The sequence below is a fragment of the Budorcas taxicolor genome, chromosome 4 (assembly GCF_023091745.1).
Source record: "Budorcas taxicolor isolate Tak-1 chromosome 4, Takin1.1, whole genome shotgun sequence".
Classification (NCBI taxonomy): domain Eukaryota; kingdom Metazoa; phylum Chordata; class Mammalia; order Artiodactyla; family Bovidae; genus Budorcas; species Budorcas taxicolor.
The window spans coordinates 78479391-78506116 of NC_068913.1; the positions used below are offsets into that span (position 1 = coordinate 78479391).

Below are 26726 nucleotides of genomic sequence, written 5' to 3' on the forward strand. Positions count from 1 at the left end.
TGGATATCTGCCTTTTACTCCTCTGATCCCCCAAAGGAGTAATCCTGGAGTACCCCTTCCTTGTGCCGGATACCCGCCTAGTTGCTGCTCCACATCCCACTGCAGCCCCTCCGTGCTTCATACTGGGTGTGGGGTGGGGTGGGTGTAAAATAATGCTGATATGAGGCCCACAGGGCTAGTGATGATCATGACAACGTGCATGTGGGCCTTCATTTACTTTTTGTTTATATATGTGAAATTGTTCAAAACGTTGTTATTTTAAGGATAGTTCCCATCTACAGCTGCTTACACTGACATGAGTTTGGGTAAACTCCGGGAATTGGTGATGGACAGGGAGGCCTGGCATGCTGCGGTTCATGGGGTTGCAAACAGTCGGACACAACTGAGCAACTGAACTGAACTGAACACTTAAGCCGTGGACAAGATAATCAATACCATGATCACACAGACAGCGTCATCTCCACCATCTCAGAACTGCAGAGTGGACAGAGGGTGCCCCTTGGAGGAGCCCATGACGGCTGATCCCAGCTCTCAGACCGCCCTCCTGATCCTCTCAGGCTTCTTTCTCCTCCCTCCCACAGGCACTGTCAGCCCCAGCACAAGTTAGGAGAGTGGGAGAGAAGGTGGGGCACTTCAGGTGAAATTCGGGGGTGGGGGGCGGGGTCTGGACCAGGTTGTTGCCATGCAGGGCTCACATGGAAATGGTGGGAAATGGTCACCCACAATTTCCCACTCAAGTTAGGAGAGTGGGAGAGAAGAAGGTGGAGCACTTCAGGTGAAATTCAGGAGTAGGGGGTAGGGTCTGGACCAGGTTGCCACCATGCAGGGCTCACATGGAAATGGTGGGAAACGGTCACCCACAATTTCCCACTCAAGCACCGATAGTAAACTTTGCATTGAAAGGGAAGCTGGGAATATAAACATGTTTCACCAGCGTGACTGCAGCAGGCCAGGCCAGGCCATACTGAACTGTGATTCCATCTCTGGCTGGCATCCCACACAGATGACGCTTCAATCCTGTTCTGCCTGACTGTGTATCTGCGCTGAGAGCCTCCCAGCTCCTATGATGTACAAGGCACTGCCCTAGGGCTATGGAAATACCAAGGCATGTAACACAACGTTACAGAGATGACCTATGTCCGAAACTGGCCAGAGTAAACATCTGCCCCTACACCATTTCTACCTGCTAACCTCACAGAACTCACTCTCTCAGATCATAACCAGCTGGGGCACAGACGTGGATGATCCTGAATCTGACGGTGCGTGAAAACAGCTCAGTTCGATCTGTCTGATGTTCCACCTTGCTACTCCTCTACACCTGGGAGCAACAGGAAACCAATTTGGAGGTGAGAGGTTTGCCAAGGTCAGCCAAAGCACCAGGGCCACACAGCGCATGCAACCCAAGCTGTTGTTTTAACAATGAGGGACGGGTCATAAAGTCACAGTCTATGTTGGAAAGGACCCAGAGCCCAAGACCTACAACCCACCTTACGGAGACACTCTGCCAGCCGAAGAAACCAGGACAGCCCGCTGCAGATCCCCCCTACTGCTCGAGGATCAGCTTTCCCTATGCTGAGCCCCACTCCACCTTCCTCTGCCTTTACCTCTTGTGACGCAGCACCCCACAGAGGAGAAATAAAACTGGTTAATGAAGGGGTTTGGTGCCTCTGCCAGCCAGTCATCAGGAAGGTGCTGCGGAGGCATGAGACAATTCCCATCCTCAAGGTGGTCACCACCAAGCCCACAGCAGATGAACCCATGATGAGAACTGCTAGTCAGGTGCCTCAAAGGTGTGCTTCAGTGCCAAAATGTCCTGTATTTAAAGGAGCTTCCCTGGCAACAACGCATGCCCTGTGATGTAGCGTGGTGCCAGACCTCCACTGCTCACAGGCTAGCAGAGGCAAAGGGAGCTGCCCCTGCAACCCGGGCCACACACCAGACCACCTGGTCAAGCGTGAACGTGGCCTAACTGACTGGGAATCAGACACAGCTTCCCAAACTTAGTCCTTAGCCTTGCATACACAAGGCACCATGTGCTTTTTCTTAATGTCCCAAAGAAGTTTCACCAGTGGCTGAGCCTTCCTAGAAAGTGGGATGCTGAAACCATTATGTAAAGAAAGACACCCTAGCAAACCTGCAGCCTCCCTCTGCTGCCTCGCCCCATTTCAGTGCAGAACGCGGGCAGCTGCTCCACCCAAAGAGAGCAGGCATGTGACACAGGAGATGCGCACCCAGCTCCCACTGCAGGAGCTAGAAAGCACACCCAGCTGGAGTTGGGGTATGGCAGGCATGGTGGGGGCCCCTCAGCTTTTCCAGAAACACAGTGAACAAGACGGCACCTCAGGGTTTTGGAACTAATGGTGCTTTTAAACATGAAATGTAAAAGGAAGTTCCGGTTAATAGGTAATTGACCATGAGATTTTTGCAGAAACTAACAGCTGTGGCCAGTGATTTGTTATATAGGTGAAAGCTGAGATGTCTCTGGTCAATAACACTCAGGTAACAAAAGACATATTAACACGTCTCTGGTCAATAAGTTGCTTAAATACACTACAAACAATTAAAAATACTCTCGACACACAGAATCAGGACTCCATTAAATGACTGTGGACTCTTTCATTCACTGGAATAGCCTCCAAATCAATACAGTTTTTTTTTAAATGGTTTTAGCCTGTGCAATTGTTTACTCTTCATTCAACAGGTATTTTTCTTGAGCACTCGTGTTCATCATCACCAAAACGATCTTATAATCTTAGACCCAAAAGATGGAAGAAAGAGCCCCTGGAGAGAGCCCAGCACCAAGCGCAGTTTCTCTTGGTGAATGTTGCCCCGGCACTGATGCCACCCAGAGTGCATCTGCGTCCCAGTCTCTTGTGAAGAAACGGGGCCCTGAGTGTTGAAAGGAACTGGCTGAGGGTCCAAGGCACAGAGCCAGGGAGGGGATGCAGGGCTTCATGCAGACTTCGCATGTGCAACACACGCTGCTTTCTAGAACTAGCTCCAAAGTGATCCCTAGATCCTTACAATACTCTTGTAAAGGACTTCCCTGCGGTTCCAGTGGCTAAAACTCCACACTCCCTATGCATGGGGCCCGGGTTTGATCCCTGGTCAGGGAACTAGATCCCACATACTGCAATGAAGATCTGGCGCAGCCAAAGAAATAAACAAATATTTTTTTAAAAAACTTGTCTTGCAGCATTTTCCATCTTATGCTTGAAACAACTTTTGAAGTTGGAAATCTCAAATGTAGCTTTTAGTTAAACACACACAACTGACTCTGGTCCACTTAGTACTTTCCTAGAGGAGGGCCCCAGGGTCAGGCTGGCCCTGGGTATTGTTAAAGCCTGGCCTAGAATCTCAGTTGAGGTGACGAGGCTCTGAGTATCTGCATCTCCTAAACAAATTCTCAGAGGCTATGTTCTCTGTCAGAGCGTCTGTTTATTAATTTACAGTAAGAAATGCATGAGCTGAGGAAGCAGCACAACCACTCCTGGAAAAGCAGCCTCTACTTGGAGACCAAAAAGAATGATAAGGTGAAAACATCTACCAACTCGCTCCTCGGGCACAACTCGCAGCTCAGCACATTCTGGAGAAAGTGTGTGGCAGTGAAGGAAAGAACCCGTGATGGGAACCTCGAATGCCCGAGTGCAGTGCTCAGGAAGCCTTATTTACTCCTTTAGTACATAACACAGAACTGCCCCTGAACAAAGGCTTCAAGAGCAAGGCCCTGGGGTCCTTCAGTTGGGCATTCAGCAAATGTCTAACGGACATCAAGCCTGTGCCCAGCACTGGGGCTATATCTTGAAGGACCCTTATCCCCACCCCAGGGACCCTTCTGCTGAGGGAGAGAGAAGACAGCAGCTCGGTGACGCTCTGGCTCCAGCACAGGGCTGCAGGACAAGGCCAGGGGAAACACCAAGGCCAGAGGGTAGGCTGGGCAGAGCCACAGTTCTGTCCAGCTGGGCAAGGCAGCGGCTACTCCACCCAGGTTCAGACCTGCCCAGGTGCGCAAGGCACTCTCACAAATTCTCTCCTATAAGTACCACTGTTTTAAACTGCATCGCACTATTGCCTATCTTAACTCCAACGACCTTCCACCACTCACTGTAATGCAAATCAACAAATTTTAAAAGTTAAAAAGCGCCTACCAACAGGAAAAGAGCCCTTCTTAGGTGCCTTGGAGTCCTAAAGAACAGGACACAGCCAGTGCCCCAAGACCTCCTTACAGACTCAAGTTCCCCATCTCAGGACTGGGCGTGAACCTGCCCTCCACTGTGGTGGCTTGCTCCACTGACACCCAGTGTCTGACCCTCCACGGACGGCCAAGACCACTCCGGCCGGGCACACAGCCCCTTCACCTTCCCTTGGGTGTCACAAATGAAACTCAGGCGCGAGTCCGCGACTGGGACTGCACTCTTTCCTGACCTTTTCCCTAAATCATTTTCGAACTCAGATCTTGGGCCCTAACTGACTATAAATCCACAGCAGACCTGACACCCACAATCTTCCACTCCTTAGGCGAAGATGGACAAACCCAACCACCTACAAAAAGCTCCTCATCTCTCTCACCGGCCACCGGTTCTCAGACCCGGAAGCCAGCAGGAACCCTCCACCACCCCATGCTCCCAAAGTGAAGGTCACAGGACCCAACAGTCATTCTAGATGGCTCTCTCCACACTGGGTTTGCACCTACCTCGTTCTCCATGGGATACCCTGTCGGAAAGTCTGTCTGAGGAGGAATTTCTCTGGAGGAATTCTGGTTCCTCCCCCTCTGCCGACAGTTACTGTGCATTCTCCTCTGTTCACTTCTGATTTGGTTGAAAAATATGGTCAGATGTTCGCCCTCCCTCTGAAAAAAACATGTGAATGAACAGGAAGACCATAAACCACAGCTTCCTTCTGCAAACCCCACTGAAGCTGTTTAGTTTTTTGAAAAAGTTAAAGAGGCAGGCAACACCCTGAAACTCCTGACAAAATCCAAACAGGCTGCGTGCACAAAAAGATGCAAAGAAAACCCACACATCTTTATATTAAACCAGTGCATCTTCTACCTAACCCTGCACATCATCTTACTGAACCACCACCTCTTCTAACTAAACCAGTGCATCTTCTTACTAAACCAGAACATCTTCTAACTAAACCAGTGGATTTTTCTAATTTAACCAGCCCATCTTACTAAACCAGTCAGTCTAAGTAAACCATTAAATCTTCTTGCTAAACCAGTGTATCTTCTAAATAAACCAGCATATCTTCTTCCTAAACCCAATACATCTTCTTTCTAAACCAGCACACCTTCCCTACTATCTCTCGCATGTAGAGCCTATGGGTGGCCTCCCCACATTTCTAGCCAATATGGTACAGTCAACTGAAAGACATTATTTTGGAAGTCCAACCATTCTGCAAAACCAGACTACAAAGTTAGAAAGAATGAACAAGCAAGCTGAGAGCACTGTTGGGGCTCCCCCTCCCGACCACACCGTGTCCCCAGTGCAGTGGGAGCGGCCAACCTGCCTGTTTCAGGCCAAGTGTCGTCTGCTTTGGGACACAGCAGTCAGGGGGGCCTGGACAGAGCACACCTCCATGACCCCCAGCCTACAAAGCCTCTACCTACTTCCAGGACTTTTGAGTTTAAAATACAACTTTGAAACTAAACAGTATGTCCCTGAGCAAGCTCCCTTTAACTTCTTCAGGGTCAAATCTGATCCTGAAAGGGGGAAACTGGGTTTGTTGATAGTGAAGATTCTTAAACTCTCTAGATAGTTCAAAACGGCTTCAAAGAGAAGCTACTTAATTAACCGTTTTGGTTAATTAGAGTGATCATATATAGTCACAACTCAAAACATAACAAATGTAATACAATTTTACTAATGTTAATTAACATTAGATTCAGTTCAGTTCAGTCACTCAGTTGTGTCCAACTCATTGCGACCTCATGAACTGCAGCACTCCAGGCCTCCCTGTCCATCAACAACTCCCAGAGTTTACTCAAACACATGTCCATTGAGTCAGTGATGCCATCCAACCATCTCATCCTCTGTCATCCCCTTCTTCGCTGGCCTTCAATCTTTCCCAGCATCAGAGTCTTTTCAAATGAGTCAGTTCTTCGCATCAGGTGGCCAAGTTAGATTTGATCAAATTAAAGTGCTAATTTTCAGTGGTTTTCTGCCCATAAAAATGATTATTTCATATGGTTCAATTTAAACTGCAACAAAGTTTAATATTTCTAGATTCTGAAAAGACTGGTTCAGAACAGTCATTTCATGCCTTAATTACTACCACACATGCTGCAGATGTAGAAAATACAGTACACCAGGAAAGCAGTACAGCTCTAGATTTGTTTGAACAAACATCTGGTACTGTCTGGACTGTCTCTTTAGAGACACAGGGCACTGTAGGTACTGTCTGGGCTCCGATTTCTCCTTCTTTCTAAAAGCTGCCCCCACAGAGCAGGACCAGGTGGTCCTGAGGGGAAGGGAATCAAGAGTGAGATACAGAGACCTCAGGATGCAGAGCGGTCCCCATGCCTCATTTCGGCTGACTGTGGGGCCTGAGTCTGCTGCCTGCTCCCCAACAGGTCCCCCTGCATGCACACACAACCCTTCCGAGGCCCCAAAGCTGCCCCACCCAGGGAAACAGAGGAAACTAAAGGAAGCCAACCAGCTGCACATGTAAGCCTACCTGCTCTACTCTAACAGATGCAGTCACCACTAGGGTAGGCACGGAAGAGAGAGGCCAGGCAGCACAGAAGGCAAGTGAGAGCCTGGACAGGCGCTTAAATTCTAGAGGGTTTAGAGGCATTCGAGGGTAACAGCATTCATAAATGCAGTTGAGGGAGAGAGAGGGGCATTTCCTACAGACTGTGAGGTTCTAACTCAAGTGTGATGTTTTTTGCAACAACGCTTCCATCAGGGGGCACATGACATGGGGCAGTGACCTGCCTCAGATAGCTATGGACTGGCCCCTTTGCCTCATATTTGGATGTGATATTTTTCAACAGTCTAATTCCGCCATTCCTTCTTCTATTATTAGCAGAAATATTTACATATAAAGAGGCCTTTTCCCTCCTAGACTCTTTGGTCACCCTGAGGTACCGATCTTTCAGAAAAGTTAAATGCATCATCCTTTCTCTTTGGCTGTAGCTTTCACAGCAATGCTGGTTCCCTGGAACCACCCAAGGTGAATGGTCCATTCAGTTCAGTTCAGTCACTCAGTCATGTCCGACTGTTTGCAACTCCATGGACTGCAGCACACCAGGCTTCCCTGTCCATCACCAACCCCCAGAGCCTGCTCAAACTTTTGTCCATCAAGTTGGTGATACCATCCAACCATCTCATCCTCTGTCATCCCCTTCTCCTCCCGCCTTCAATCTTTCCCAGCATCAGGGTCTTTTCCAATGAGTCAGTTCTTCATATCAGGTGGCCAAAGTACTGGAGTTTCAGCTTCAGCATCAGTCTTTCCAATGAATATTCAGGACTGATCTCCTTTAGGATAGACTGGTTGGATCTCCTTGCAGTCCAAGGGACTCTCAAGAGTCTTCTCCAACACATTTCAAAAGCATCAATTCTTTGGTGCTCAGCTTTCTTTATAGTCCAACTCTCACATCCAAACATGACTACTAGAAAAACCATAGCTTTGACCACATGGACCTTTGCTGGCAAAGTATCATCTCTGCTTTTTAATAGGCTGTCTAGGTTGGTCACAGCTTTTCTTCCAAGGACCAAGTGTCTTTTAATTTCACGGCTACAGTCACTATCTGTCTGTCACTGTTTCCATTGTTTCCCCATCTATTTGCCATGAAGTGATGGGACTGAATGCCACGATCTTAGCTTTCTGAATGTTGAGTTTTAAGCCAACTTCTTTAGTCATCTTTTTATGGATGCTTCAGGACACCACAGGCCAGCGGCAGCCTCTACCGCCACTATCAGTGGCATGGTGGAATCTGCCACTATTCCGATGGGCACTGCTGCTTCCAGAGTAAAGTGCTGCCTCAGGCCCACCACCACTCACCGAGGGTGCCACTGCCTCCTGGGGCTCTGTGCCAGAGAGAGCAAGGAAATAAGCATTCTGTGTTTAACAGAAAAACCTCCAGAGTTTATAGAATTCAAATTTAGGATTATGGGGCTATTGATTATCTTCTTTGGTATTCTCTGCACCCACCCAATCCTCCTAGGATGAAAGCCAGTGAATAATGTTGCTAATGTAACTATATTCCACAAATCCTAAAACAATTTTAACAGTTGCAAAACAACAATACCAGTATTATATTTCTCTGATAGCTCAGTGGGTAAAGAATCTGCCTGCAATGCAGGAGACTGGGGTTCAATCCCTGGGTTTGGAAGATTGCCTGGAAAAGGAAACGGCAACCCACTCCAGTATTCTTGCCTGGAAAATCCCATGGAGAGAGAAGCCTGGCAGGCTACAGGGCCTAGGGTCACAAGAGTCGGACACAACTTAGTGACTAAACCGCCACCACCATTATCACTAATAAAATGATTACTGAAAACAACTTGTTTAAAGTTTCTTTGTGACTTTTCTTGTCCTTAGTGCATGTCCCACTGCCGGCCTGCTGTCAAATTTCTATGATTTAATTAACCAAAATAATTCCTCTCTGTGGGGTTCCGTCGTTTGGTTTTGCCATTTTTATACTTTGCTTTCGATTTTTTTAAGTGCCTTTATTTTTGAAAAACGTTTGGATCCAACTTGTAATACTGTAAAACATAACATGGTTTCAAACTCACAAGGCCCATGCTAAGATATCAACCCCTCCCCACTAGATGACCATCCAGAAAGCATCAGAGCATTCAGATCCACATCCAAGCACAAGGCTCCACGCTGCCTCCCACCCTGCTGAGGATGTACCGCAGTTTAGTGAGCCTGTATCCTAGAAGTGGAAAGCAGCCAAAAGGAACAGCTTGGTACACAAACTGCTTCATGTTTTTGCCAATGTTTCCTTGGAGGTTTCTGGAAGTGAGATGCTGGGTCAGTCAGGGCACCTTAGTCCCACCAGGCCTTGCCCCTTACAAGTTGTCAGGGCTGTGCTGGTCAGTTCCTCATGCGTGATCAAGCAGGGATTTCTGTTGGCCTGAAGGTGAACAGGGGTAGCTCATTCTCTTTTTTTCTTTGGTCTTAATTTACACGCCTTTCATTATGCAAGAGTCTCAGTTGCTTTTTCACACATTTAAAAGCCATTTACATTCCTTTTTCAGTCTTTCCCCATCTCTTGATTTGTTTTTTCCTATCAGGTCCTGTTTTTGTCTTCCCTATTTTTTAGAAGCACCTTACACAGGGAGTAACTACTTTTTGTTTTTTAAGTTGCAAATACTTTTCTTAATTTGTTGTCTTTTTACTTTGCTTGTTGTTTAGTCGCTAAGTCACGTTCGACTTGTTTGCAACCCCATGGGCCGTAGCCCGCCAAGCTCCTCTGTCCATAGCATTTTGCAGGCAAGAGTACTGGAGGGAGGTGGCTCTTTCCTTTTCCAGGGGATCTTCCCAACCCAGGGATGGAACCTGGGTTGCCTGCATTGCAGGCAGATTATTTACCACTGACTCACCTGGGAAGCATTTTTACTTTTTTATGTTCACGTTATCAGATCTTCTGAGTCTTTCCCTCACTGCTCTGAATTTTGAATAATGAAAGGTTCCACAGGGCCCACATCACTGAAGAATTCACCCATCTTTTTGCCTAGAAGCTTTATGGCTTAATCACTTAAATCTCTGAACCACCTTTGTTCACTCTAGTACACGAAGGATGGATCTGCATTTATCCTTTTCCATACATCTGTCCAGTTACCCTAGTACCACCTGTCAATCAATATCCCCACCGCTTCAAAGTGCCATTTTACTGGGCTCTTAGGTTCCCCATGGAGTGAGGTCTGTTTCTGTATTTTCTCCACTTCCTGAAGCTTATTCCAGGACAACCCCACAGCTTTAATCAGGGGGATGACAGCATGACCCAATCTGGGGTTGTTCCCTTGTTTTTCTTCTTTTTCAGAGATTGTTCTTGCCTGTTTATAACACAAATGAGCTTTAAGTCAAGTGATGTCGCTCCATTAAAGAGTCCAAAGGTTTATTTATTGGGATCACATGAAAAATAAACTCAAGGAAAGCTGATAGTCATGACGCCGTTATTTACCCAAATACAAAGTGTCTTCCACACCCATTCCAGTATTCTTGCCTGGAGAATCCCACGGACAGTCCACGAGGTCGCAAAGAGTAAGACACGACTGAGCGACTTCACTTTTGTATGTTTCAGGAGTTTCTCTCAGAGATCTTAGTTCCCCTACCAGGGACTGAACCATGCCCTTGGCAGTGAAAGTCTGAAGTCTTAGTCACTGGACCACCAGGGAATTCCCTGGATGTTTCTGTTCATTTTAACCCTAAAGTATGTATCTGTCATCGTAAACAGGATCTCATATTATAGGCTGGAATTCCAACAGAACAAAAGGAAAACCCAAGCTGGCTAGGGAGGCTGTGGAGCAACTGGGCGGGAGGAGGTGGCTCCTGATACAGGAGCCCAGACTGGGATGTGGGAACTAGTCTCAGATGTCGGGAGGACGACAAGGTTTAGGAGCCTGATCCCCCGTGGCCTACATACTCCTGTGTGGCTGAACTGAACACTGACTGTGGTTTATCCGTTTGAGCTGTGCTAGTTGTTTTCATTGACCCATGTAACTGAGAGAGAAGCTGATGTGAACGCATGGAGACTGGGGGAGCTGACCCTGCGTGGCAAGCCCTGTCAAATGCACGGCAGGAGTGGCTGGCAGCCCTACAGGACCAAGACACACTACTGAACCCATGAATGGGCTCAAGGTTCCACCCAGTCAGGGTAACAGAAGCCACTGGTTGATGCGGCCCTCAAACAGCAGGGTCACTGTACTCTCTTGACCCAGCATGGTAACCAGGCCTGAATGTGTTGCTTCAATAGGTAGCTCCCTGTCTCCCGCCTCAGGCACCACCAGTGCCTTCCAGAAGAAAGCTGTGCCCTCTGGGAAGAAAACAAAAGTCAGTCTGCCTGCACCTGGCAAAGTGAGCAGTAGGTCTTTATTGTTTGAACTCTCCATCAGCCACCCAAAGCCATCACATGCCGAGTGACGCCAGAGCTTCATTTTTGTGGGAGTCACAGCAGACTGACAGCCACCACCTCAGCACTAATTCTGTAAGGGTTCACAGGAGTTCCCAGGCTAGTTTTGCAGTTTTCCTTAATTTTGAAATTATCTCAAAATAAAAAGATTCTTAAACAACACACATTTTACAAGGGCACGCACAAACAAAAGGACCTGAGTGACACAGGTAAGGATGGTTGTCAATAAAAGAGGGGCATGAAAGAGGAGTGAGGATTGGGTTTCAAAGAAAAAGAGCAAATAAGTGAAGAAATAAAACCAACAGAAAACACCAGACAGGCCTGGCAGGAACCAATAATATGTATGAATAACTTATTCCTGTGTGTCTGAGATCCAAAAATGGAAGAAAAAAGACAGAGAGGCAAGAACACAACACTCCACTGCTGCAAGTGGGCGTTCAATGAGATGAGGCAGACAGAGAAGGCAAACCCAAAAGGGATGTGGTGCTGGGGAGTCTCTGGGAAAAAGGATTTCCCAAGCAGGTATTTGGTACTCTGGGAAATTCATGGCTGTGAAATGTCTTCTACCCAGAGAATTCCAGGTGATAAAATACCACCAACAGAACGTGCTGCAATGCGTTTTTCTGCCTCTGGCAATTATGATAAAAACACAGCTCTGGGGGACTTCTCTGGTGGTTCAGTGGTTAGGAATCCACTTTGCAATGCAGGGGACACAGGTTGATCCCTAGTTGGGCAATCAAGATCCCACATGCCATGGGGCAACTAAGCCTGTGCACCACAACTAGAGAAGCCCACACGCTGCCAAATCCCAGAGCAGCCAAAAGTTTAAACATGCAGACATGCAGCTGGTGTGGCCATATTAATATCAGACAAAAGAGATTTCCAAAAGAGGACTACCAGAAATAAAGATGGCCATTTCATAATGAAAAAACAACCATTTCAAGACACAGTAACCCTATATATGCATATACATAAGAAGAGTTTCAAAAATACGCAAAGCTAAAACAGAAAAACAAGGAAATCTGAAACAATAACTGGATAGTTTAACACTCCCCCCTCCTCTCTCTCAGTAACTGACAGAATTAGCAGACAAAAATTCAGTAGGAAATGGCTTGGCAGTGTTTTATTAAGTTAAACATATAGTTCCCATATAACTGGGCAAGTCCATTATTAGGTATCTGGGGAAGAGAAATGACAACACATGTCCACACAATGAGTCATCCACAGATGTTCATAGAAGCTTTTCATTATAATACAAAACTAAAAAGAACCTAAATGTCCAATAAAAGGTGACAGAAAACAAATTGTGGCATATATGTAAAATAGAATACTAATGTTGTTCAGTCATTAAGTTGTGTCTGACTCTTTGCAACCCCACGGACGACAGCACACCAGGCTTCCCTGTCCTTCACTATCTCCTGCTGTTGCTAAGTCGCTTCAGTCATGTCCAACTCTGTGCGACCCCACAGACGGCAGCCCACCAGGCTCCCCTGTCCCTGGGATTCTCCAGCAAGAATGCTGGAGTGGGCTGCCATTTCCTTCTCCAATGCATGAAAGTGAAAAGTGAAAGTGAAGTCACTCAGTCATGTCCGACTTTTAGTGACCCCATGGACTGCAGCCTACCAGGCTCCTCCGTCCATGGGATTTTCCAGGCAAGAGTCCTGGAGTGGGTTGCCATTGCCTTCTCCCACTAACTCCTGAAGTTTGCTCAAACTCATGTCCACTGAGTCAGTGATACCATCCAACCGTCCTATCCTCTGTCTCACCCTTCTCCTCTTGCCTTCAGTCTTTCTCAGTATAGTGTCTTTTCCAACGAGTTAGCTTTTCTTATCAGATGGCCACAGTATTGGAGCTTCAGCTTCAGTCCTTCCAATGAATATTCAGGACTGATGTCCTTCAGGATGGACCTGTTTGATCTCCTTGCAGTCCAAGGGACCCTCAACTGTCTTCTTCAGTACCACAGTTCCAAAGAATCGATTTTCGGCGCTCAGCCTTCTTTATGGTCCAATTCTCACATCTATACCTGACTACTAGAAAAACCATAGCTTTGACTAGATGGACCTTTGTTGGCAAAATAATGTCTCTGTTTTTAACATGCTGTCTAGGTTTGTCATAGCTTTCCTTCAAAGGAGCAAGCATCTTTTAATTTCATGGCTGCAGCCACCATCCTCAATGATTTTGGAGCCCAAGAAAATAAAGTCTGTCACTGTTTCCATTGTTTCCCCATCCATTTGCCGTGAGGTGATGGGACCAGATGCCACGATCTTAGTTTTCTGAATGTTGAATTTTAAGCCTGCTTTTTCACTCTCCTCTTTCATCAAGAGGCTCTTTAGTTCTTCTTCACTTTCTGCCATAAGGGTGGTGTCATCTGCATATCTGAGGTTATTGATATTTCTCCTGGCAATCTTGATTCCAGCTTGTGCTTCATCCAGCCTCGTTTTTCGCATGACGTACTCTGCATATAAGTTAAATAAGCAGGGTGACAATACAGAGCCTTGACGTACTCCTTTCTCAATCTGGAACCAGTCTTTTGTTCCATGTCCAGTTCCAACTGTTGTTTCTTGACCTGCACACAGGTTTCTCAGGAGGCAGGTAAGGTGGTCTGTAACTTCCATCTCTTTAAGAATTTTCCAAAATTTGTTGTGATCCACACAGTCAAAGGTTTTAGCAGAATGAAGCAGAAGTAGATGCATCCCATGCACTGGAAGACAGATTCTTAACCATTGGACCACCAGGGAAGCCCCTAGCTAACGTACATTTAAGATGCATACACTTCACCATACATAAATTCTACAGCAAAAGAAAATTGTAAACAAATATTGAACTCTAACGATATGTACGCTGAAGTGTTTAGATCATAGTGAACTGATGTCTGCAATTTACTTTGAAATGCATCAGAAAAACAAAATGGGTTGATGGATGGGTAGAAGGATGAAGAGATGGGTAGATATGGGATAAAACAAATACAGCAGAATGGCAGAATTAACGGCAGAATGTAGGCAGTGTATACACGGGTATTTGCTATAAAATTCTTGCAACTTTGGTGTATTCAAAACTTTTCATAATAAAATGCTTGGGTAGGGACTTCCCTGGTGATCCTGTGGCTAAGGCTCCGTGCTCCCCATGCAGGGGGCCTGGGTTCAATCCCTGGTCAGGGAACTAGATCTCACATGCCACAGTGAAGATTTCAGATTCAGTGTAGCCAAATAAATACATACATAATAAAAATTTAAACCCTTTAAAATGTTTCGGGAGGGGCTGGGTGTGGAAGAAGCAGACTATGGCTGCATACTCCTCTTTCGAGAAGTGGGGCTGAAGAGGCACAATTACTTGGGAAAAGGAGCCTTAGAACAGAGCTGAAAAAGGTCTGACATCAGATTACCATGGGCAGGTCCACTTCAGACACTGTGCATATCTCAGAACAAAAGTGAAGCGTGATATGTCCACCAGCAGTAATGAAATACTTAAGACACAGTCGGTCCCAGAACACTTCCTGACATGTGACAAGGAGGATAACCTACCTAACACACAGGTCTGTCCACGGCATTTTAATTAATAAAACTGTATCCCCACCGTGTAAACAGCAAAAGGAAAATGGAATATTCCAAACCACACCTGACTGTAGAGTTACTGTAACAACACATGGAAGCACATTATATGTCTGGGGAAAATAAGTGTGTGTGATTTCAAACTATAGAATGAAGAATAAACTATTCAAATAAAAGTTTCTCTTCTTCTCAGAGTCACAGGTAACAACACAGGTAAAACAACATACCCCAGCCCGAGCGGGTGACTCCCACAACAGGTTTTACTGAAGAACAGTAACAGAACAGGGTCAGATGGACCATTTTTCTCACTTTCAGAACTCAACTATTCGTTCCGCCTTCTGGGTTACAAGATACATATGCACTGCAGTTCACCATCCTAAGCCTCAAACAAAAGCCCAAACTCCAACTTCCCAATGCACTCACTAAAGAGGATTATTTTCATGGCACTGTACACATTTAATGCCTGTGATCAAATCACCTAATTCTTAACACAATCCAGCAGAAAACTGCTACTGTTCAGGCACACGTAGGAGGAAAAACTGTAACATTTTTGGCACTGGCACAGACCTAAGAAAATATGTCCTTTTTATCCCTGCTAAATTGACAAATCCAAATCTAAATTCCCTCTCAACTGCATAACTGTCAAAACTGAGCACCACATTTGAAGAAGAGCCACTGGCCTTGGACTGAGAGATAAGAAAGAGCGAACAGAGTAGTTAGAAGGCCCACAAAAATCCCAAGTCAGGATGATGGCATGGATCCTGGGCAAGACGACTCAGCCCCGTGCCTTGCCACAGACCCAAGGCCACACGACCACAGAGAGCGGGCAGTTTGTGGCCCAGGGCACATACAGGTGATGCCGCCTCTTAAAGCAGCTCGTCCATGTCTAAGGTGACAGTGCAGACCAGGTCCCCAGAACCTCTGGGCTAGACTGAGACAGGGCCCCACCAAAACCTTCCTAGCACAGGACTGACTACACCAGACTCAGCATATCAACCTGATGTTCAGGGTCAGCTTCCAAATAGCCCACTGTCTTAGTCTGCCTGAGCAAAGCACCACAGACCTGGTGGCTTCAAAAACAGGTATTTCTCCCAGTGCTGGAGGCTGCGTGTCCAAAACCAAGGTCCTGCGGCCTCTTTCTCAGCTTAGAAATGCTCATCTTCTCCCTGATCCTCATGTCGTCTTTCTACTGAATGCACATCCCTGGTGTTTCTTTGTCCAAACTGCTGCTTCTTACAAAGATATCAGTCATATGGGATTAGGGTCCATCCTAGTGACCTCATTTATCTTTAAGCACCTCTTTAAAAGCCCTTCTCTAAATGCATACCCATTCTGAAGTACTGGGGGTCAGGGCTTCACCACGTGGATTGGGGGGGTGGTGTACAGTTCAGCCCGTAACACTTGGGGGGCAGGACTGGATGAGGAAAAAGTTTACCCGAAACAAGCTGCCCGTGCACTGACAATACTTGACATTAAGGTATGGGGGCTTTGTTAGATTTCCTCTATACTTGTACTTGATGTCTTCATAACAAAAATGTTTCCTTATTCACTCTTATCAAATCACGCTCGTTAAAATCCGTCCTCGTCTGTCTACTGAGCTTCCCCTCAAGCTCTGTGGCCACAGAGCTCATGTGTCTCCTTAGCATCTGCACCCAGCGCAAAGTCAATGGCAATGAACAGTTCTTTAAGGAATGAATGGAAACCACCAATGGTTTCAGCTGTACACAGGACCAAAACCAAACTCCGCTCTCCCATGCCCTGGGCCCCAAGCCCTCCCAGCACCTCTCCTGCTTCTGCATATCACATCCATGGCCCCCAGAGAAATCAGCGGATGCCTGCGTCTCTCCTGATATAATGGCACTGGCCCTCTCTCATTTTCTAACATAGTGTAAAGAGCTTACCCTGCAAATAAAATGCAACGTCTTCAGCCCTTCTCACTGCACTAAGCATGAAACAGACACTCAAATATATAAACAGGATGATTTCACACAGATCAGCTAAATCTATAGTACTTAACTGAGTCACACCAGGGTGGTGATGAAGACGGGGCAGGTGGGTTATTACTGCTGACAGAAATGAAGAAATAAAAGACCACAGTAACTGCAGTGACCAAACCTACAGGGGACAAAAGGCACTTGTCCTTGACCACACAGGGCAGAATACTGACATCCCTTCTCATTTCAAAGCAGTTCCTTTGTAGACTTGTCACAGAAATGTCTTCCCTTACTATCTTCCTCTCAAATGATGAGCAGAGCAGAAACAAAAAGTACTACTAAGATTCTGATGAGCTTTCTGAGTCTAAACTATCATGGTCAGTGGGTTATCCACCCGACTGAAGAACAGAGAATCTAAGTTCCTAATGCAAAAAAGTAATACATACATGATACTACATAAATGGTAATTATCCAAACTGGAAAAGGAATGAAACCCATGTTTGCCAGTTATTCTGGACTCATCTACTGATGGCCTGACATCTGGTCCCTACCAGATACCTCCTGCAGTGGTCTTCTGGCCTCCTCAGCCCAGGGCGCCAAAATGCCACCCAAGAATCCCTGTGGCAACTATTTGAGAGAAAACAAAACAAGGTATAGAGGCCCAAAGTCACTCTGTTAACCCATATTATGGGTGGGACACCTATAGAATCAATTTAGTTATAAAAGCAATTTATTAGGCCATGACCAGCAGTTCAAAAAAAAGCCAGCGTGCACTGCTTTTTTAGAATTGTTTCTTTAAACTTTCATTTCAGCCATACAAACACATACACATACCCACACATACCTGTGGGGAATGTATGGCTGCCTGAGGGCTGGTCTAGCACAAGCTCCGAGTTCCTCACAGACATAGCTAGGGGATGACTTGGCAGGTACATGAGCTGATAACAAGGGACCCACATCCGAGAGGAATTTTTTCTCCCAACTTCTTATATGGAAACTTCAAAAGTTCACGGAAGAATAACAAATAATGAATACCCATTGCCAAAGCACTCAGGTATCTCCCCTCTTTTCTCTCTAGTCTGAGTAAAGCAAACCTCAGAAGTCATCTTATTTCACCTATAAGTATCTCAGTGTATGCGTCTATCAGTTCAGAACTTGATAAAACATAATACAAACATTACACCCAACAAAATTAATAGTAACCCTTCATTATCATTTACACCAAGTCCTACATTTCTAGAGTACTTTTAAATTTTTTTTTTAATTTAAAGAATACAAATAAAATGGATAAATGGGAAAAGATTTAACTTTATTCAGGCTGAAATCATGCGACCTCAGACCCAACAGCAGCAGAAGCAGCAGAAACCAGGACCTGAACATGGTTGAGGGCCAACAGTGACTTTCCACAACTGTGTCTTCTCAAGGGCTGTGATCCTCATCTGAGTCAAGTGTTTTTATTAAAAGGCACATAAAACAACTCAAATGTACACCTAAATTTCCAACAAAAAAGAATTACATCTTGACAGAATAGTATCAAAATTCATGGATCTTGGGGCTGTTCTATAAGGAGGCAGCCTTATTCTCCAAACCCTCAAGCAGGACTTGTGGTCTGAAAGGTACCAGTCACTCTGGGGACATTTAGGCAGGAGTGGGACCTCTGTGGTCACTCCTACTCCCCGGGTCCCAGGCCTCCGGCAGCTAGTGGACCTCTCTGTCCACATGCTTACCCCTCAGGCCTCCCCACCTCCCCACCAGCTCTTCCCACACCCCATCACCCAGCGCCTTCCACTGGGCATTACTGGCTCAAGTCACCCTCATCATATGTGCCAGGGTAGCCTGAGAAAGGACAGGGCTGTACCTGCGCACTTTATAGGAAATCCACTCTGGTCTACTGGTTCTCTGGCAGCTCGATGAGTCCTGTCCTGAGGAAATAGGCCACGTTAGAACAAGCCTGAATAACTGCTCGACAGAACACCGAGACAAGCATCTGAAGACCTGGAAAGCCTACAGTGCACATTTTTTAAGGTTTAAATCTGCACTTTTTGAGGAAGCTAACTTGGAAAGAGAATTTAAATGTCCAAATGCTACTTTCATAAAACTATTAAGTCTTTATTTGCTGCTTTAGGTTGAATTGGTGTTGAAGCTTTAAAATAAAGAGCTCTGGTTAACTTACCATAATGAGAACAACTTAAGCATCAAGCTGATTGAGCTGTATGTGACCTCACATTGAATGGGGGAGAGAGCAGAAAGGTTCTGCTGGCTTGCAACTGGCTGAGAGTAAGAGATAAAGTGTGCTAAGTCGTGGCCTGGATAGGAATCTATGCCTCAGAGCCTTCTGTCTAGTCTGTCTGTGGGAAAATGGGCTAGGGCAGTGGCAAAATACAGAGACAACACAAAACTCCTGGCTTAGGCAACTATGTAATAACAGACGATCTCCTTTAATAGACAATGTAATGTATTAATCTTCTCTAAGCTTAAATCTTTCCATTGCCCGCCATGATAAAATTCTTTGAGTTTCACTGGTTTTTTACTTCTATTCCTAAAGCTCAGGAATGTCTTACCACTTCTGTCTCTCTCAATATGCTGAATATTCAAATATTTCTTCTAGAGCTGGTAGAAAGTTCTAGAAAAAATTCAGTCATTCTCATCCTTCCCTGTCACAGACAGGCTAGTACCCATCTGAAAGGAATAATTCTCCTTAGCAGACACTGTTTGGACTGATTGTGGAAGATACCATGTGGCTAGGATTGGTCCTCTGCTAGAACTGAGGCAGCTAATCTAGAGAATGCTGGCAGCCAAGAGTGCTGGTGACAGGCCTCCTCCTATAGGGCCCTGGCCCACCTGCCTATCTGTGACAGGGAAGGATGCAACTGACTGTATTTCTTATGAAGCCTTCTACCAGCTTTGGTTGAAACATTAAACTCAGATTTCTCCCTTTTTGGTGGGCAGCATCCCTCTGTGGTCGATGCTTACAGAATCACTTTCTTGGGTTGTTTTCCAAACTTAAGCCAACTTTGCAGGTAACTGCAACTGATACCGCACTTGAATTTAGACAGGCATACTATGAACATAACAAAGCAATGAATAAAGAAAGTGAGAGAAGCAGGACACAATCTCCTGAAAACCATCTGGCTGCACTTCATTTGAAATACCTTTTGAAATGGGGCCCCTTGTGATGAGTAATCCTCAACTGAAGGACACAGCTGGCTCTGAAGAGCAGAAAATCAGAACATTTATAAAGGACTGTTTTAAACTTGTGCATAAAAGTGCACATACGTGAAAATGAAAATAACAAGTAAGACACTTGGGATTATAAAGCCTGTACTTAAGAAGGATACATTTCATTGAAATCCACTATTCATTTCAATGATAGCTTATCCCATGTGGTTATTTGACTCCTTAAAATGTTGAGTTTCTTTATCAATTACCCGAGCCTGTAATTAAAGACATAGTTTAAAAAGTACACAGACTAAGGAGCCTCTTGAACTATGTCCTAAATCCAACTGCCAAATGTAACGTCACTGAAATCGCTCAGCTGGTACTAGGTAGAGCAAAACTCAGCCCGCGCCGGCCGAAGCGTGAACCGGCTGTATCATGAAGCAGTTTTTTGTTTTTACTTGACACTCCAATAATGAAGTCAACTAAGCAGAAAATGTTTCTACGTTAACCTTACACCCCATTTCCTCAAAGACACTAACCCTAGAAAACTTTCTGGCCCCCAACAGGGGCCAGCTCCTCTGCAGCCCCTGGTCACTCACCCGCCGGGAAGGCCATGTGGAGAGCCTAGGTTTGGGGGAGAGTCACTGACCGGAAGGGGCGGAAAGGCGTGGCTCCTTCCTCCCCCGCGCGCCCTGCAGGCAAAAGACCACCTAAACCCATTGTCCAGGGGCTCGTCTCCTACTCCACCGCGCGGAGCCTGACTCCCGCGACCCTGTCCCGGGCCCGACCGTGCGCCGTTCACCGGGGGGCCCCGGCCTGCCCACCACGCTCACCTCCAACAGAGTGAGCCTCCCGGCCTCCCCACGCCGGACTTCCAACCTGGGGCCTCCCCACGCCGGACTCCCACCTCGGACTTCCCCGTGCCGGGCCTCCCCACGCCGGACTCCCGTCCTAGACCTCCCCACACCGAACCGCCTAAATCAGAACTCCCCTACACGGACCTCCCAAGCCAGACTTTCCCACGCCCCGTACCGGCCGACCGACGGGCAGCCCCGAGGGACCCTCCCATGTCCCCCGAGCCCTTCCTCGCCCAGCCCCAGCCCCTCCACCTTCCGCCTGCCTAGGTCTGGGGTCCAGCACGCCCCCGGCTCAGCCTTCGGGCGGACGCGCTCTGCAGGCTCACCTTCTTGCCCTTCTTGCCCTCTTCCTCCATGTCTCCGCGAGCGGCCCCCGCGGCCTGGCCCGTCCCGGGAGCGCCGCGCCGCCCGCTGCCGCTACATGCTCGCCCTGGCCCCGCGGCCACCGCCGGTCCTGCGCCGCTCGCCCGGCCGCAGTCTCCGCCCGTGGCCGCCAGGGGCCGTCCGCGCCCTGCACCCCACACCCCGCACTTCCGGGCCGAGGGCGCGGCCCCGCCCCCGCGAATACGCCACGCCCCGTGTGCGCACGCCCCTTCGGCCCACACGCCCCGCCTCCAACCCTTCAGAGCCGCCGAGAATGAGCCTCCCCTCCTCGCCCCTTCAGGACCGCGGGAGCGCGTCTGTCGCGCCCCTACGCACCACCCTTCACGCCAGTCAGGGAGGGCCAGAGCGCGCCTGCCCCGCCTTCAGCCCGTCCTCCTGCCCACCAGAGCTACAGGAGCGCCTCCAGCTTTTCAAGTCTGCCGCCATCTTTACGGCAGCCAACTTCCCAGCCTGCCTCGCGCTCAGGGAGAGGGAGCTCGGGCCGACAGGAAACGGAGGGCGGGGCCGGCGGGACGGGTGGGACCTGTGGGGAAGGTAAAGGACGGGAAGGGCGTGGGGCTATGGGAGGGGGCCTGTGGGAGAGGAAGGCGGAGCTGACGAAAGGGGCAGGACCGGCGGAGAGGGCGGCGGGGCTGCGGGTGGGAGAGGCCGGAGGGGACAGAAGGACGGGGCTTGCGGAAAGGTGAAGGCGGGAAGCCAAAGTGGAGCCGAGCCTGGGGAAGGGGCGCAGGACGACGCCCTTTTCTTTTCTCCCTTTACTTTCCATTCCTGCAGGCACTGGGAAGACTTCCTATGTTACAGACTTCCTATACAAACCTGTCAGGGAAGTTTCACTGCAACAGAACACGTCCGGACCCTACAGAATAAAACTTCGAACTTTAACCAGCCACCTGGAAGTAACAGCAATCTTACAATGAGATCCGGACCGATTGGTTTGCCCAAAAGTACACTGCAAATCGGAGTTAGCTGCAGCAGGCCCGCTTTTTTGCCACGACTAGGCTGCCAGTAAGAATCTTGCAGCACAGGTAGCATGTAAACCCACAGCAAACAAACCGCTATTTGCCTCAACTGATCTTTTTTAAGAGTATTGCCTCCTGTGGCAGCGGTCAGTAGATTATTTCTCAGCTTCACATTCACTTTCAGTTCCCATCGCGGGATGGAGCTGGGCCTTTTGAGCATTAGTCCTTTGCCAAGTAACCCAGTGTGAAGCTTTGCCAGGAGAAACTGCTTGGAGGCAGTGTGGGAGGAAAGGGGCTTTGTTACCTAGATTCAATGAGTTTTCTTGGCAGGCACATTCCTAAAGAAGCCTCTGAGGCGCACACCTTCCTACATCAGGGGTAGTTTCTCCAACTCCGGGTTCTCTCAAGCACTTGACACTGCAGTGGGGGCCTGCCAGCAACACCCAGCAGCCGGCAGATTCCTCCAGCACTCATCTTGAGAAGTTTTCTATCCGGAGTGGTCAGCAAGACCCCCTCCATGAGCAGTTTTCCCTGCACTCTAGAGCGGGGGTCCCCAATCCTCTGGGAGGCCTGTTAGCAACAAAGCCACCACACATCAGGAGGTGAGCAGCGGGCCCGCAAGCCAAGCTTCATATGCCTTCCCCATGGCTCCCCATTGCTCACAGTACCGCCTGAACCATCCCAGCTACCACGCCCGTGGAGAATTGCCTTCCACGGAACTGGTCGTTGGTGCTGTGCCAAAAAGGTTGGGGGTCACTGCAGTAGAGGGTAGACTTCAGCAAGCTTTGCCAGCACCTCTCTGCCATTCGGTGAGCTGTAGTTATGCTATTTCCGACAAAGTCTGGACCTCAGCCCCAGGGGGAGGAAGATCCTGTGTTCCCTGTAGTAACCTTCAGTACAGTAGTTGCTCCTTATATCTACTATTCTTGTATTCAGAGTTCTCTTCACCTTTAATACCGATTCCCTTGTTACCCTAATTTTCTGTTATACTTAATAATTCTGTATAATAAATGTTTCCTACACTGTTTCTATCTCCTGATTGAACCCTATTTGATAAAGATACCAAAGAAATGAGTGGTCTCTAGTACTCCCTGAAGGCATTAGGGATTAGGCATTAGGCATTCCAGTCCCTTTGGCATATAAAGCCGAAGTGTGGGAAATGACTTCAATCTCCCTCCTGCAATAAATTAGCTTCCCACATTCACAGACACAAATAATGCAATGCATTCAGTGGTTATTTCCCCACCATCCACTGAAAAGAGGCCTGATATTTTAGCTCTTCCACTAATGTACCTTTGCATACTCATGCTGTAATGTAAATAACCCTACTAAAACTTCCCTTAACCTAGTGTTAGGAAAAACTCACTCAATTCCTGTATTTCTCCCTTGCTTTTTTCACACTACCATACTCACACTTCTGACACCAGATGTGTGGGCTTTTTTTCCACCCCAAGCAATTTTTTGACACTAGCTATCTGTCCTATATTTAAATCAATTCTGATACAGCGACCTGTAGAGACCATTGGATCTCACTGGTAAAGGGCTCAGTTCCACAAGACTGCCCTGCATCCCACTTCAGATGACAATTAAAAGTCCATATTGTTACTTGTACTTCTGACCAACCAGCTATAAATTGGAGGTTCCCAGGATCCCCTCCTTGAATGCAAATAATATGTTAGAATGGTTCACAAAACTCAGGAAAACAGATTCCTTATTGTTTATCAGGGTTGTTAGTTTGGCTGTGCCGGGTGTTAGTTGCAGCATGTGGGGTTTAGTTCCCTGAGCAGGGATCAAACCCAGGCCTCCTGCAGTGGAAGCTTGGAGTCGACCAGTGGACCACCACTGAAGTTTCCAGGTTGTTGTTACTCTATATATTATTTCAGAGCCAAATCACTAACTTTATTTCCAGGCATACATCCCAATTGATTTGGAAGAATAAAGAAGTTACTCTTTGGAAACGTGGTTTTATTTGTTTTTGGATGTGCTGGGTCTTAGTTGCTGTGTGCCAACATTCTCTAGTTGCCATGAGTGTGGCCTACTCTCTAGTTGCAGCAATTGGGCTGCTCACTGTGGTGGCTTCTCTTGTTGTGGAACACAGGCTCTAGGACACAAGGACTTCAGTAGTTGTGGCTCATGGGCCCTCGTGTGTGTGCTCAGTAGCTGTGCAGCTCAGGTTTAGTTGCCCCACTGCATGTGGAATCTTCCAGGACCCGGGATCGAACTTGTGTCTCCTGAATTGGCAAGCAGATTCTTAACCACTGGACCATTGGGGAAGTCTGGAGATGTGGTTTTAGAAGAAGTTCTTTTCAGTATTTGAAGTAGTTAAGATACTGCTGATAGGTCTGTTTCTCTTTGTGCCAGCCTCATGCAGCCTCCTCGTATAAGGCAGTTGAGCTTTGATTATGTGGTTTTTAATGTTTTGGTATCACTTTTTATTACTTGGAGCATCTTGCCCTTTCTAGTGACTTTTGTTGGTTATCATTTCAGAAAAAAAATTTTCTTTCAGTCCTTGGCAAGTCCACCATTTTTGGTCACACACACACACACCCTCACATACATACTCTGACCCTTCATAACCATTTACTTTCCTGGTTCTCTTTGATTATCTCATGGCAGAGTGACAGAATGGAGAGAGCAGTAAATTCTGAGCTTAAACAACCTGTATCAAGCCCCAACCTTCTGTGAGATCTTCAGCAAGCCATTTAACTTCTCTAGGTTAATTTCCATGTTGGGGCTTCCCTGGTGGCTCAGACAGTAAAGAATCTGCCTGCAGTGCAGGAGACCTGGATCTTACCTGGGTCGGGAATATCCCCTGGAGAAGGGAATGGCTACAAACTGCAGTATTCTTGCCCAGAGAATTCCACAGACAGAGGAGCCAAGCAGGCTACAGTCCATGGGGTCACAAAATCAGACCTGACTGAGCAACTAACACTTACACATTTTTCACACTTATTTCCATGTTAGCAGACTGTTCCTACTCCGTCACATGACATTTAACAAAATAATGGGATTTGAATACTATAAACTGAACATCATCGTTCAGTTTACTTGCTCAGTCGTGTCTGACTCTGCGACCCCACGGACTGCAGCATGCCAGGCTTCCCTGCCCATCACCAACTCCCAGAGCTTACTCAAACTCATGTCCATCCAGTTGGTCATCCAATCACCTCATTCTCTGCCATCCCATTCTCCTCCTGCCTTCAGTCTTTCCCAGCATCACAGTCTTTACCAATGAGTCAGTTATTCGCATCAGGTGGCCAAAATATTGGCGTTTCAGTTTCAGCATCAGTCCTTCCAATTAATATTTGGGACTGTTTTCCTTTAGGATGGACTGGTTTGATCTCCTTGCAGTCCAAGGGACTCTCAAGAGTCTTCTCCAACACCACACTTCAAAAGCACCAACTTTTTGGCGCTCAGCTTTCTTTATAGTCCAACTCTCACATCCATACATGACTACTGGAAAAACCATAGCTTTTACTAGATGGACCTTTGTTGGCAAAATGATGTCTCTGCTCCTTAGTATGCTGTCTAGGTTGGTCATAGCTTTTTTCCCAGGTAGCAAGCATCATTAAATTTCATGGCTGCAGTCACCATCTGCAATGATTCTGCAGCCCCCAAAAATTAGTCTCTCACTGTTTCCATTGTTTCTCCATCTATTTGCCATGAAATGATGGGACTGGATGCCATGATCTTAGTTTTCTGAATGTTGAATTTCAAGCCAGCTTTTTCATTCTCCTCTTTCACTTTCATCAAGAGGCTCTTTAGTTCTTCACTTTCTGCCATAAGGGTGGTGTCATCTGTGAATCTGAGGTTATTGATATTCCTTCTGGCAATCTTGATTCTAGCTTGTGCTTCATCCAGCCTGGCCTTTCACATGATGTACTCTGCATACAAGTTAAATAAGCAGGGTGACAATATATAGCCTTGATGTGCTCCTTTTCCTATTTGGAACCAGTCTGTTTTTCCATGTCCAGTTCTGACTGTTGCTTCTTGACCTGCATATAGATTTTTCACGAGGCAGGTAAGGTGGTCTGTAATTCCCATCTCTTTAAGAATTTTCCAGTTTCTTGTGATCCACACAGTCAAAGGCTTTGGTGTCATCGATAAAGCAGAAGTAGATATCTTTCTGGAACTCTCTTACTTTTTTGATGATCCAACAGATGTTGGCAATTTGATCTCTGGTTTCTCTACCTTTTCTAAATCCAGCTTGAACATCTGGAAGTTCACGGTTCACATACTGTTGAAGCCTGGCTTGGAGAATTTTGAGCATTTGCTCAAGACTGGGAGCTGACTGTGGCTCAGATCATGAACTCTTTATTGCCAAATCCAGACTTAAATTGAAGAAAGTGGGGAAAACCACTAGACCATTCAGGTATGACCTAAATCAAATCCCTTATGATTGTACAGTGGATGTGACAAATAGATTCAAAGGATTAGATCTGATAGACAAAGTGCCTGAAGAACTATGGACGGAGGTTTGTGACATTGTACAGGAGACAGTGATCAAGACCATCCCCAAGAAAAAGTAATGCAAAAAGGCAAAATGGTTGTCTGAGGATGCCTTACAAATAGCTGAGAAAAGAAGCTAAAGGCAAAAGACAAAAGGAAATATATACCTATTTGAATGCAGAGTTCCAAAGAATAGCAAGGAGAGATAAAAAAGACTTCCTCAGCGACCAATGCAAAGAAATAGAGGAAAAGAAAGACTAGAGATCTCTTCAAGAAAATTAGAGATACCAACTTAAAATTTCATGCAAACATGGTCACAACAAAGGAGAAATGTTATGGACTTAACAGAAGCAGAA

General features: G+C 46.8%; 1 protein-coding gene across 11 annotated transcripts in view; it reads right to left on the minus strand.

Annotated features, from left to right (window-relative positions):
* Positions 1-21029, minus strand: part of CCM2 (CCM2 scaffold protein) — a 51863-nt gene extending 30834 nt beyond the window's left edge. The window contains exons 1-6 of one of the 11 annotated variants that reach the window (XM_052638929.1): positions 20321-20406; positions 19715-19771; positions 18421-18484; positions 17935-18052; positions 17407-17559; positions 4694-4808 (exon numbers count right to left, since the gene is read on the minus strand). In XM_052638929.1, the coding sequence (XP_052494889.1) occupies positions 4694-4808; positions 17407-17559; positions 17935-17942 (276 nt within the window). In that variant the 5' untranslated portion in view covers positions 17943-18052; positions 18421-18484; positions 19715-19771; positions 20321-20406. Of the gene's footprint in view, positions 1-4693; positions 4850-17406; positions 17560-17934; positions 18053-18420; positions 18485-19714; positions 19772-20320; positions 20414-20904 lie in introns of those variants that run through there. The other 10 variants (XM_052638930.1, XM_052638928.1, XM_052638931.1 and 7 more) reach the window with 10 other exon arrangements.
* Between the last annotated feature and the right edge of the window lie 5697 nt (positions 21030-26726).